At 45.9% G+C, this 13629-nt stretch overlaps 1 protein-coding gene across 1 annotated transcript in view; it reads right to left on the bottom strand.

Annotated features, from left to right (window-relative positions):
• Window positions 1-9811: 9811 nt before the first annotated feature.
• LOC135910195 (fatty acid synthase-like) overlaps window positions 9812-13629 on the bottom strand; it is a 181493-nt gene continuing 177675 nt past the window's right edge. The window contains exon 27 of the mRNA XM_065442247.2: window positions 9812-10006. Within this exon, the coding sequence (XP_065298319.2) occupies window positions 9999-10006 (8 nt within the window). The 3' untranslated portion in view covers window positions 9812-9998. The remainder of the gene's footprint in view (window positions 10007-13629) is intronic.

Below are 13629 nucleotides of genomic sequence, written 5' to 3'. Positions count from 1 at the left end.
GCGTCAATATGTATCCCCGTAACAAATGGATCATCCTGTAAGCGACGTGTTCCATGGTGGAACGATGACTGCAAGAAAGCGCGTAGAAATCAAAATAAAGCTTGGAACAACCTTCTAGACTCTTCAACTGCGGAGAATTCGATCATTTTCACGAAAATAAAGTCTGAGGGTAGAATAACGTGGCGCCGTGCCCAAAGGGTAAGCTCGCAAAGTTGTATTTCTAGCATTAACTCTTATACTGACAAACGAAAAGCCTGGAACAGAGTGAATAAAATCAAAGGTGGGCAAACTCATCCTATACCAATAGTAAACACGCAAGGAAATACTCTTCAGGACCAAGCTGACTCTTTAGAGGCACATTTTGAAAACATATCTAGCTCATTGCATTACACCGATGCATTCCTTAGATGCCAGCAACAAGCTGAGAGACTGCCTCTGAACCTAAAAGGAAAGAACAATGACTTCTACAACCGTCCTTTAATTATGGCGGAATTTCAGGCTGCACTACATAGTTGTGATAAATCAGCTCCTGGAACCGATCGAATAATTTACGAGATGATTCAACACCTACATTCCGAAGCACACAAAACACTCATCTCTCTTTTTAACGCCATATTCTCTGCCAGCTACATCCCGTCAGCCTGGAGGCAAGCATTCATAATGCCCGTTCTGAAAGAGGGTAAGGACCCGTCTTTGGCCAGCAGCTATAGTCCTATAGCCCTAACAAGCTGCCTATGCAAGTTTTTTGAGAAAATTACTAACCGTCGCCTGGTGCATTTTCTTGAAAGTAACAAGATACTAGATCCCTTGCAGCGCGGCTTCAGGGAACATAGATCCACAACAGATCAACTTGTCCGCAACGAGACAAATATGCGGGATGCCTGTGTGCACAAACAGTTTTTCTTATCAGTATATTTAGACATGGATAAAGCATATGATACTACTTGGCGTTTCGGAATCCTTCGTGATCTAGCTGGAATGGGGGTCCGAGACAACTTGCTAAAGGTGATTCAAGGTTATTTGTGCAACCGCACATTTCATGTTCGAATCGGCAACGTCCTGTCTCGTCTATTTACTCAGGAAACAGTTGTGCCACAAGGTGGAGTGCTCAGCTGTACTTTATTCCTTGTAAAAATGAATTCGCTCCATGCTATCATACCACGTACAATGTTTTATTCCGTATACGTGGATGTTATTCAAATAGGTTACAAGTCATGTAATCTTAGCATCTTTGAGCGACAAGTGCAGCTTGGCCTGAATAAGTTGTCTAAGTGGGTAGAAGAGAACGGCTTTAAACTAAACCCTGAAAAAAAGTACATGCATTCTCTTCACCAATAAGAGAGGCGTAATACCGGAGCCCGCTATTGACCTTAATGGAGAACGGCTATCTGTGAGTCATGAACATAAATTTCTATGTCTCACTTTAGACTCCAAACTAAGGTTTATCCGACACTTAAAATATTTGAAACTGAAGTGGTTGAGAACAACGAATCTACTGAAGCTCTTGTCCCGCACATCTTGGGGAAGTGACAGATGATGCCTCTTGAGCTTGTACAAAAGCCTTATACGGTCACGCCTTGACTACGGAGCCATTGTGTATAATTCTGCCACGCCTAGTGCTTTGAAGATGCTCGATTCCGTCCACCGCTTGGGTATCCATCTTGCTACCGGTGCGTTCTGGATTAGCCCCGTCGAAAGCCTGTATGCTGAATCTATCGAATGGTCCCTACGTCTTCAAAGAACACATTTAAGTCTCTCTTACGCCCTCAAATTACTAGCTAGCGTATGTACTAGCGAACTTGATCGTATGAAGGGGAAAGGCGAGAGCGCTGGATACGGGCCGTTCAACCTGTTCGGTAATCGGATTACTTGCATTCCCTACAACACAGCGGCTCGCATGAGAAAGTGCGACAATTTTGTTCTTCTGTAATTCTGTTGCGTATCCCTGACAGAGGACCATATTAACCAAGCGAAAACTCAAGAATCTGCAGCCGCCACTTCGTTGGTAACAGAAAAAAATGGCTGTGGCTTAGGTAAGGTTAAGCCCAGGATGCGAAGCATACTAGCCTTTATTTTAGTTGTTGAACCACTGTTTAGCCTGGTGAACTGCTGTTGCTTGGCTATATTTGGTTCGGCTAGACGAAGAAACAACTCATGCATTACTTCTTCGCCTTCAAGAGTGGAACGCGACAGCGTTCCCGTCGACCCGCCCAGGGGTGTAAGACAATGGGCTACAGGGCAGCGACTACGCGCCCCGCATTGGACGCGGTGAGCGTCGAGCAAAGCAGCGTTCGGCGCGGCAACGAAATGTGCGCCTGAGCAAGAGACGCACGCCTTAGAAACAGCTCGTTTCTAAGGCAACACCGCATTCACTAGAGGCGCTTTTGTACCGCTTTGAAGCATCGTACTCGTGGCTCAGTGGTAGCGTCTCCGTCCCACACTCCGGAGACCCTGGTTCGATTCCCACCCAGCCCGTCTTGCAAGAGTTGAGCCAAAGCCACTTCTCCTCTGTCGTCACGTCACGGTGTCACGTGATTTCATGGCGACACCGCCGCGCCTGAGGAGCTGGGTTGAGCTCTCGTAATATGCTTCGCATAAAAACAACGTTGCGAACCATCCTGCTTATATGCCATCGATATCTCCACCTTTTAACAGACCTCCGCCTCCACTTGACTCAACAAGTGGAACGGAGAGATTTGGCAGGTCAGCTTAACCAAACATTTTGGCTTGTTTATGATTTCAATATCCTGTTCTAGAGCATCGTTGTATCGCGAGCTCATTTCTACTTTCGGTATTTTGTAAGTCCTGCGCCGATACAACAAGCGCGCTTCGCAAGTACTGAGCCTGCTCGACTGCGTTTTTCAAATGTGAGCAATTAAGTTGCTGTAGGAGCACTGGATGAGTAATTGCGAAGTAACGCACGTGTGTAAAGAAAAAAATGTCGCGTTTATTTACATTTGTTTGCGCGCGCTTGTTGCTAGAAGCGTCTGCGAAACGTTCAAATTAAGGTACTACTGAGCGATGCTGTACATCCTGCGAGAAAGAAAGATGCAGCGCGGAGACACTGTAGGAAGCTTACTTTCGTTATGATCGCACGCTGTTTGCTGCGTTGGAAAACGTTTTCTGTTTGCTGATCTGGAAAAGGCTATGAAAGGATTTACTCTCCGTAAATAATTTCGAGACAAAACATTACGATAAAACACATAAAAATACAGGAGATACTTAAGTCTTGTTTTCAGGACATATTCAATATGAACCAATTTGAACTGCTTAAATTTTCATTCTGATATGCCTATAAACAAACCTGATGGTCACTCTAATTGCGAGTTGCAGCACGCCGAAATAACACTTGAGACTTTTTTTTTCATATTGTACACGTACTTCGCCCTGCTGAGCTTCCTTTCCGAAGCGTGGAAGGGCGGAATAAGCTTTTCAGGTCCTTGATTTTTAGGAAACCGTGCCTCAGCACAAACGAAAGAGAACGGTCGATTGCGGCCTATGCACCTTCGCTTGCGGACAGCTCTCCTTGCACTACTCAGTTAGCGCCAATGCTGCGATGGGGGCGCTGGTGACGGGTTTTTCCGCAGCGCCACCTGGGCAGAGTCTGAGGTCTATGGGCACACACTCTACACTGACGTCGTGCCGCTGGACGCACTAAAACCCGCTCATTGGAGAGGGACCATTTCTTTAGACGTGGAGGCAATCGGCTGCTGCGCTTTGGTCATCTGAGCGGGGCTTCTCCTGTCTTCTGAAGTTGTATCTCACTAGAGGATGCCGCTTTTCATACAACACAAAAGGACAATGTGTACAATTATTTGGCCTATGAAATGGATACATCGCAAGTGAGCTATGCATGAGCTTAAGCTGTGTGAAAATTAGTACATGCAAATATATGACATTGTTAAAGAATATGTGGTATCGAACATGCATGTAATGGCACGTTAAAATCGGGGAGTGTTGCGTTCATATGCACAGTCTATAGGTGATGGCATTATTAAGCTTATGACGTTTCCTGTCTTTTCATTGTGATATACACACACCATTCATATTGTGGCTAATCAACACCCACTGTATTCTTGAACATAGAAAGAACAAACAGCACAATGACGTATATGCTGCATTAGCGTCTTTTTCATTTACACGGTCCAAGAGTGCCGCAGGTTGTCTTATGTTTTTGCCCATATTGAAGAGACATCAAGTGCATGTTACAAGTGTCCCAATATGCACAGCACAGTGGACGCATGCTGGGAATGTGTAGAAATGCACCGGTTAAGCCTTATTGACGCGTTTGAAGGAGCCTTCGCAGAACCTACGTCGCGACAGATCAGCTTGGACTCGGTATGAGACGGTAATTTCGCGTGTAGCACAACTGAAACGAGGAAAATACGCCACGGGTAGCGGCGACGCAGCTTGTGTGTGACCTATGTAGACACAGCCGGTGGTGTGAACACCATGCAGGAGTCCCATCGGGCGATTTGGCGGCTGTGCGAGGTCACGCCACCTGTTAAGCTGACCGGCGCTAATAGAGGCACACAGGCCGACATTGGCAATTAGAACAATTAAGCTGTAAGTGAATGAAGCACATTATAAATAAGACCCTGTGAGTTACATGGAATATAACAATTTCATCTAACGTAACAACTTATGGTTGCCGAAGGGGGATTTCGACCAAGACCCACCTTTTGTAAATTACTCGTCATTTTTCTACTGCAATTAATTCTGTACTTCAGACAGATGCAATATTTACAGGATTTTCTATGGCAATCGAGTGCGTCCTTCCCTCGTTGGTCATAAAAATGTTCGACGGCCTTCGCGTGCAAGTGGGAATAATTATGATGGGGACACTGAGGGCCGTAGCATCAGCTGCGCGTTAGCACTGAGCGCCGGCAGCAACGACAGCTTCGTGGAGATGCAGCTAGCAGCGTGAAGAAACACGCGTGGAGAGCTGCCTCCGCAAGTACCGAGAGAGACGCTTTACCTCGCGCCCCGCGAGATGACCATCATGTCCTCGAGGTCCCGAAACACATGAAGAACTTGTATCGCTGGTACACAGACACTATGAATCGCGATCGAGTACGACCGGGATGAGGTGCTTCTACATGGGAACATTGTACCACAATATCGTACGATCCGAATCCAGTAGATGACGATCGTAGGCTGTCGTCTAACCCATCACGCTGAGTGAGTTCGACCAAGTCAATGCGTAATGTTCGATCGTATAGCAGCTACTATTGTTGATCGCAATCGAAAAAGCTGTTTCGGATCGGGCTTTATCGCAATCAATGGTGCCCGTGTTGCACGGGTATTAAACTGCGACCAAAAGCCTAAGCGATTCCAACCGTGGCTGTCCTCCTGTCACAACTTTTGTCATATGGGTTACCCAATCACACATCTGTTCTAAACGCTCAAATGCTAGCAATGTGCTGCTGCAGAAACAATACCAATCAGGTGCACGCTGTCAAACAAATGGGACAGCAGAATGCATGTGCCACGCGCAATTTAGCTGGCGCTCAAAGTGTCACTCAAAGCACGCTGAAGTGGAGCCGCAGCGATATTGCAGTTGTCACGAGCAAACTGCGATGACTGATCGATACGTGGTAGTAACAACGCAACCACAAATAATAGCAAACATTCCCGACAATGGGAAACTATCGCATACGAACCTGCTTGATTCTGCAAACAGCGATTATGCATGCCTGCCTGCGTTCGTTTTCATACTATTGATCTGTGAAACTGTAAACACTGACAACGCCTCAAGGCCCCGGCTGTTTTCGTCACTGTTGTGGCAGTTCACAACACAACAGTGCCGCGCCCCCTGGCTACCTGGCCATCGAGCCATTGCAGGGCAACACCGACGGGAGGAGCAATCTTGTAAAGGTGGCGGGCCTCGCGAGTGACTCACGATGCCGGTGACCTGATGAACGGTGACGTGCTGTCCGCTAGGAGAAGGAGTGACAGTCGCGTCTGTCCCAAAAAACTTGACGTTGGGAGCACCGTAGACGTTTACTAAGTCGAAATCCCTAGATGGATCATGGGTCGAAGAGATGACTGTGTGGCGTAATGGCACCAAAATCAACTGCACCGAAATTGGAAGTCGAACCCTTGACGTTTGCTGGAAATCCAACCCGCCACTTTGGTGTTAATTACGGCAATCTAATTAAGGCACACATAATTAGGCTAGATGTCATTAGGACTCTAGAACGCACGACATTAGGTTGGAGTAGAACCCACAACCGCTGGCGTTAAGGCAATGTTAATTATTATACAGTTAACTGGTGCACTCGAATCCGACACATTCGATGGGTATCAAACCCACGACATTTGGTAATTAATTAGTTACCTAAGGCAGTGTACAGTTAACTAGGGTAGGTAATTAATTAACTAGGGTAGAGTTCATTAAGCCACTCGAACTTACGACCTCCACTGGGAGCGCGCAGGCTTTCGCCTTTATCCTCTGTAGCGTATGGTAAATCGATTCTCAGTTTTTCTTGCATGCTTGGACACGCAGCTAGCAAGACTCGCGTTCCAAATGCAGACGTCATCTTCGTATATAGAAATCAAGACTGTGCTAGGAGGCACTTTTGGTGGACCAATATATACAAGATTGAAAATCGACGGACTCAACGGACATGTTGGAATGGATGGTTAAGCAAAACCTTCGTGCAATGTTCGTTATATTATACGCAAGGAAAGATTCGGTGATTGTGGTTATGTCACTACATGCACGCGTTTATGTAACTTATTAGTCGCCCATTATGGACAGGTTTATATAGATATGCGCGCTTATGCATATGTTCACAATTGCGCACTTATTGCTGCAATCTATACATATTGTAATAACTGTGAATATACTTCATCGAATGTTTAAGCACATAGACGTCATTATTCTTGAAATTTTTATTCGTCGTTGGCTATGGAAAGTTGCTTCAGAAAGAAGCGCTTTGTAACTCTCGGCCTCTGACTTTAAAACCCTGTTTGCGCTTCCAAGCAGTCTACAAAGCCTGTCTCCTCTGATGTTTGGAGGCACTTTGGTCCCATCACTCGGGCGCGACTTCCAATCCTTCTTACTCCTCATTCACGCAGCTTTACTTCGTTCACCGCTAGGTAACGCCACTTCTCTTTGCACGTCATAATGCCAGTACTCGGCCAGCAGACGGCACCCAGGGGAAATTAGGCCGCGCTAGCGATACGGAAGCCCCCAACTCCACCGGCAAATGGCGCCGCGGTTCCATCCGCGTTATTATTTCTTTTCATGCAATAGTATATATGGGGACATTCCAGGCGCATTTCTGCCAACGCCGTCGCCCAGCGGATAGGCATAGACAAGTTTTAGAATGCTGGAGATGTGAGGTTAGCTAATCGGTTGAAGGGCGGTAAAAGCCTCGCCGTGCGCCGTATGCTGTATGTGGCAGTGAAAGCGTGCGGGGGTGAACGGCCGATCTGGCTCAATCTCGCTCACGCAACGGCGGGAATCGGGGAGAATGCGTGCGTCTTCTGCCGCTTGCAAGGCTCGGGTGGCAGGGCAAGGAGAGGTGGCGCTTTCTACGCTGGGCGGCCCGGGCGGGCTCGCGCGGCCGACCGGGCCGCTGTGTCTTGAAAGCCATCTGCGATAGGTACAGAGTCTGCCGTGCGCTCTTTACGTGATTTCGCGTATTATGTGAGAGGCATCACGAAGATAAATTCACTCGCTGCTGCTGCCGCGCTTCCTCACTCCAGAGTTCTGAATGCGAGGTTCCGCGGTTATTGAGTGAGATGTGTTCATGTTGTGCGCGTGACACCATGCTTGTTAATTTAAATAGTATGCCTTTGTTGACAACTTCATACGGCAGATAAAACCGCTATCCATACTTTGCATAGCTTTCTACAAACTTTCCGGCGCAAACGATACTTCGCCTATCGGGCGAAACTGAGAGTTCTTATTTTTTGTTGAATCACTGAAGACCAGCGCGTGTGCATCGATTTACGAGCTTGCGGTTGTAAATGGTTGCTTGCGCTAGTTGGTGAGTTATATTCCAGGCTATTTGCTCATCCGTGCCTCCTCTATCGCCCTCTTTTTACCGTTGCCTTGTACTTTTATCGCTTAAGCACCAACATTCTTGCTTTAAATCCAGCAAGCTATGAACACAAGCCTCGTTTTATCTGTACCTTTCTCACACTGAATATTGGTCAAGGCTCGAAGCACGTACTTGCGCGTTGGACAAGACGAGAGTGCAGAAACGACGTGCGAAATCCCAGATAAATGTGTTGTAGGATCTAGTTTCGAGAAGGTGGACATTGAGCGTTGTCTTCGACGCTTCTCAATGTACCGGTATATTTGCTTTCGTAGTCGCTAAGGCTTCCAGTTCCGCATAAGAAGTGGCTCTATATTTTCGCTTACCATGACGCCAACTCACACGCAGCTTCTAATACAGCACATCAAAGAGCATCGTTTCATTTGATGCAGTCATAGTACGTTTTGTTCTAGCATAATCGTGTGTACGCGTTACTCTACCTCTACTGGAGATGCCACACAGCTCATGAGGTCTGCAACGAACTTTAATAAGTGCACCAGACTGTATTGCATGTCACAGCTTACAATAGCACCACGTCATTTCATCTGCGCTGAAGTTGATATTTGGCCATTAACCTGTGTTTCAACTTCTGTACACAATGCAGCCGATGTTACACCTTGACGCAATTTCCAATTACAAAGAAGTGCTGTAGGTTGCACCGGGAAAATGTAGGTTCTCGCTTACACCTGCTCAGTTAACGTAGCGGTGAACTTTAGCCGCTGGGTGGCAGCTTGTCTACGCCTAGTCCCGAGTCTTCTGGATTGGACGATCTATTGTAACCGTTCATGTTGCTGTAGACGCCGCCTGTCGTCCTTCGACAGTAGCGTACACATATCTTTTGCGGAACCTTCTATCCGCGGAAACAATTGACATTAGCAAGGAAACACTTGGGTATACCACGCAAGTTCTCATACCTACTGGGAGGCCTGACCTGCCAAGAGGATGTACAGATCGTGGGAGTTTCGCTAGTGCGCCTATGATACATTGCACTGTGGTTATATAATGACGGCTCTTCGAAATGCGCCGTTCTGATATGCGCCAATGTAGCGGGTCCATACCACCTGCAAGACGTATACGAGTCACTTGGATCGTTTGGGTCTTCAACAAAACGGTCACCAGTCTTGGTCAATTGGAGTCATGGATATTTGCGATTTTGTGAACTTCATCCGTTCTACAGGGCTCCACAATCATGCGTAGCAATATTTTTACATTGAAGGAAAAACGAACCTGTAATAAACAGTGCAGATTCTGACTAGCTAGTCCACGAACATGCAGTAGTTGATGCCTTTCTTTTACATGCAATTTCACAATGTAGTATTTCTACAAATCGACTTCGTTTCATGTTACTAATCCACTCTGGTCTCGACACCACAGATGGCACATGGCTACTGATTTTTGACGTTATCCCTTCAAGCTACTTAAACGTATTTTTGATATGCACAGACGAATAATTTATTATAAGGAAGGCAGTTTTCCTTAATTTATTATTTACTTGTGTCTATTCGTGGTTGTACGAATAACTGTTCTCTGTGTCCAACATAATAATTGGAGTTTGTGAATAACGCGGCAGCTGAGATGCACTATTTGCTCGCTAGGTGAAATTCAGGTGCACGACAGCTGTCCTCAGTTGCCATATTCTATGCACTTCAAACGATTACTATGTAGTGCAACCTATTTAGCCGGTTATCAAGGTTCGTAAAGATAAGCAATGGTAAAAACATCTGTGACAATGTGCCAGTGTCTAATATTTATTGCAGCGGCATTCTGCCTGCAACCTGCGGAAGAACTACACCGAAACTATTTTTGGACAACTCTGTGCTCCGATGCAATTCCATGAGTCCCCTTTAGAGCTGCGCACGACGGCGCATAATGACTCTACATTGCCGCTCAAGTCTGATAGCGTGACATTTTCGCAGGCTCAGCCGACATCTGTCCATCCGTGATTCCTTACTGACCTGCGGAGGCAAAATAAAGGAAATAGACACAAGATGCACATAAGTGTTCGAACCACTGTCATGATCAACGAATGCAACAGACATCTGCACTGCATATATAAAATAGAGATGTTTATTGATGTATTTCGGATATGATATGCAATTAAACTGTATAAAGATCACTCAAGGTATAACTTCATAACAAATTGATACCTGCGTACAGAACTTACGAAAGCAGCTCCCTTAGCCATGAAGCTATCAAATCATCTGACAAGCTCTAGAAATGAGTATGCTTCAGTATATCACCTTAGCGTAGTGTTCATTTCGCACGCTAAAGTCCGACAAGTAGCCCCGACTGGATAAACCACTAAAAATCGCTGTGACATAGTAACTTACATCTGTTTTCCTTCTTCCGTAGGACATCTTGAGTAATCATTGAGACAGTAAGAACAAAATGAAATTGCTGACAGCGCAGAGGACATGCTTGTAACAATGTTAGAATACCACGACTGTGAAGAGTAGTAGAGGCAAACTTTCATGCCGATAACAATTCAGAAATATAGCGACAGAATAGATCGGGGATCCTCATGCCATGGTTAGCTATGAGATTTGCGAAAGCACTGACGGGGTCCCACTTAGTGCCTTTTTGGTGACCTGTTTTACTCCATTGTCATTTGCGTTATATGTGTTTTCCCATTATGGCCAGGGCCGCACGAAGGCCTTCGTCAGCGACTTCCAATTACACCTGACTTGCGCTAGCCGATTCCAACTTGCGTTTGCAAACTTGCTCATTTCATCAGCCAACATCATTTTCTGCCTTCGTCGAGCGGACTTCCCTTCCCTTGACACCAATTTGTAACCCGAATGGTCCACCGGTTATGTGTGCTCTACGCATTACATGGCCTGGCTAGCTTGATGTTTGCAGCATAAGCTGTTGTAGGCTCAATCCAACAGCCGTTGCAATTGGTGATATTGTCCATCGCCGGTGTCCGTCGCAGCTGTCATCCGAAATGAGAAAAAAAAAAGACATCAGACGCCGCCTGAATCAAACCCTGGCTCTCTCTGCAGAAGTCAGCTACTTTACCACTGCGCCACACCAGCTTTTTTCGTTATGTGAAAGCGTCAAACGGCCCATTGAGTGAAAAATTCGGTGGATGTCATCTGTAGCAGCGAAACCGCTCTTAAACTTGAATGGCTATTCGTTGCGATGCTACGTCACGTGATGCGCCTCCGCGGAGCAGAGCGGGCGAAAACGGACACCTGCTGTCATCCCAGCGCGCCAGGCGTTGCGTGAGGGGAGAGGGTATCGTCGCGACACGTCGCCCGATGGGCACCGCATCGTCGGTGGCATGCGGCGTTGGCAATGCAGGCTGCTGCTGCTTGCTGTTCGGGCATCACGTACCGCTATGGGACACTGATCGCAGAGTAAATGCCGAAGAAACGCTCAGCGCCGTTAAATGAGCCTTCGAAATCCTAACTTATAAGGAATGGTTAGTTGTCCCCAAATTTTTTACATGGTATTTATTAAAATGAATTGAATGCAGTATGCATGCATAGGAAATAAAACATTATAAGCCACAGGTAGCCACAAATAATGACAAATGAACCAGCAGTTCTTGCAAAAAAAGTTTAGTACAAGGAAACAACTTAAATCACGAAAAAAACTTGAAAAGGATACGCTAAATACCTTATCAAAAGTGTATATTTACCCGGTCGACACTACTTTCGATCCTAAATGTGCTTTAAGTACTTAATCACTGGAGCAAAATGCGTTCTTCGGGAAATTTTTCTTTCTGCATTTTGGTCTTGCAAACGAGTTTTCCATAGACCCTTCATTAGAAACATCGAATGATACGTGATCACAGGGAACCACAAGATTTCGGATACTGCAAAAATTTACGACAAAATATTTACCCAAATTTCTATGGAGGGCACCCCAGAACAATATGACATCCTTAGAATAAACAAGACAGTCTTCAATAGTTTTATTCGCGTTCCAGAGGTGACAGTGGATTGACGAACCAAAAATATTCCGTTTCCGACGCGGGTTCTAATTGGCAAGGTTTCAATTTATGCAATAACAATTTCTGAAAAAAAGGTCTCTGTAGAAGGCAGAAGTAGCAATTTGGGCACTCTTGCCCAAATTCCTAGTAATCTAATGTCCTAGTAATCTAATGTATACTGGTCGATAAAACGGCGGCGGAAACGGAATCGGTACTTATTCTTTGTAAAGATTTTTTCATGGCACAGTAATCAAATTGTCTAGAAAAATCCTGTTTCACGAAAGAACGGATTTGTGGGGCTACCATTCACAACGAAGTGAGTTATACAGTGGCTGTAACGAAGTCGAATGTCATTAGGCACTGTGCAACCAACATTTGCGTTTTCTTGAAGAGAATATATAAAGAAATGCCGGAAGCGATGAAATGCATTTGCGAGGTCAAAATGAATAACTGCAAGTTGCTCATACGAAGTGGAACAGTACTGAATTACCGTATGAGCGACGACTATGTTATTTGAATGGAACGCCCTTCTATAACAGATGTTTGAAGAGGAACAAAATGAATTAAAATTGCTGCCTGCAAAGAATTTGAAAAAATTCTGAAAACATTGTAGTCAACGCATACATAGACAACTTGATTGAGACAACTCCTGAAGAGACAACTCCTGAATTATTTTTCACTTCTTGAATTTGCTTCGAATGGGACTGCCGCGCAGGCGTGAGTGGTTGACTATTATTATTTGGCTTTCTCGTGGATACAGGAAATGTGCAGTAGCGTTCGCACGTGCAGGGGGCATTCACGCTTGCACGCACTGAAATTGCGCAACTGTCCTATTCAGTTTAGAGTCCACTGCACGAAAGCTACCTTCAAATTGGGAAGACAAACACATGGTTGACGATGTACTCACGACTCATTCATTATAAGAACGTACGCTAAACATAACATACCTGCGGTGTATATGCGCGCACACGCAAGAAAAAGAAGCCATACACAGAGGAATGTGTCATAAGCAACACTACATCAGATGCACAAAGCAAAGAATCTTATCATTTGGCCTGAAAAATGCCTGGAGTATAGAACTCGCCTGCAAGCTCCTTTTACATAAGTATGCTCCGTTCATACGACCTTAAGAACTAGCCAACCTTCTCATAAACGTTAGTTGCAGCATTCTTAATGAAGTTATCAGCATTTTTTGAAATGTTCTAGGCTACTGGGACGCGCACCTGGCCTAAAATCAGGTGCCGTCATCGAATACTGTTGTCTGACAGTGGGAGACAAGGAGAAAAGGGGTGCCGTGCGCAGCGCGCACAGCCGGCGGGCGAGAAAAAACAAGGACGAAAGCGCCGAATGGATGAGTGTCGCTACTTTCAAATTATCAAGGGGCTTTACTGTTCTGTCGTATCGTGCCACGAGTCAAGGGATGTGAGATGTGTGCCGCGTAGCCTGATATTTGCGTTTACTCTTCGGTACACATTATGGGCCCTCCTGGCATGGCACGAGCCGCTGCTGAAGAAGCGAATCGTAGAACTACGCACCTGGCTGCAACCAGGTAACGTCGGGCTCTGGAGACCACTGTGCCGAGATGAACACAAGCGGCAGCTCGCTGTGGACGCCGGGCGAACAGTTCAGTTCGTTCTCGTG

Source organism: Dermacentor albipictus, chromosome 8 (genome assembly GCF_038994185.2).
Source record: "Dermacentor albipictus isolate Rhodes 1998 colony chromosome 8, USDA_Dalb.pri_finalv2, whole genome shotgun sequence".
Taxonomy (NCBI): domain Eukaryota; kingdom Metazoa; phylum Arthropoda; class Arachnida; order Ixodida; family Ixodidae; genus Dermacentor; species Dermacentor albipictus.
The sequence above is the reverse complement of the archived record's forward strand: the minus strand, read 5'-3'. Positions and strand labels throughout refer to the sequence as shown.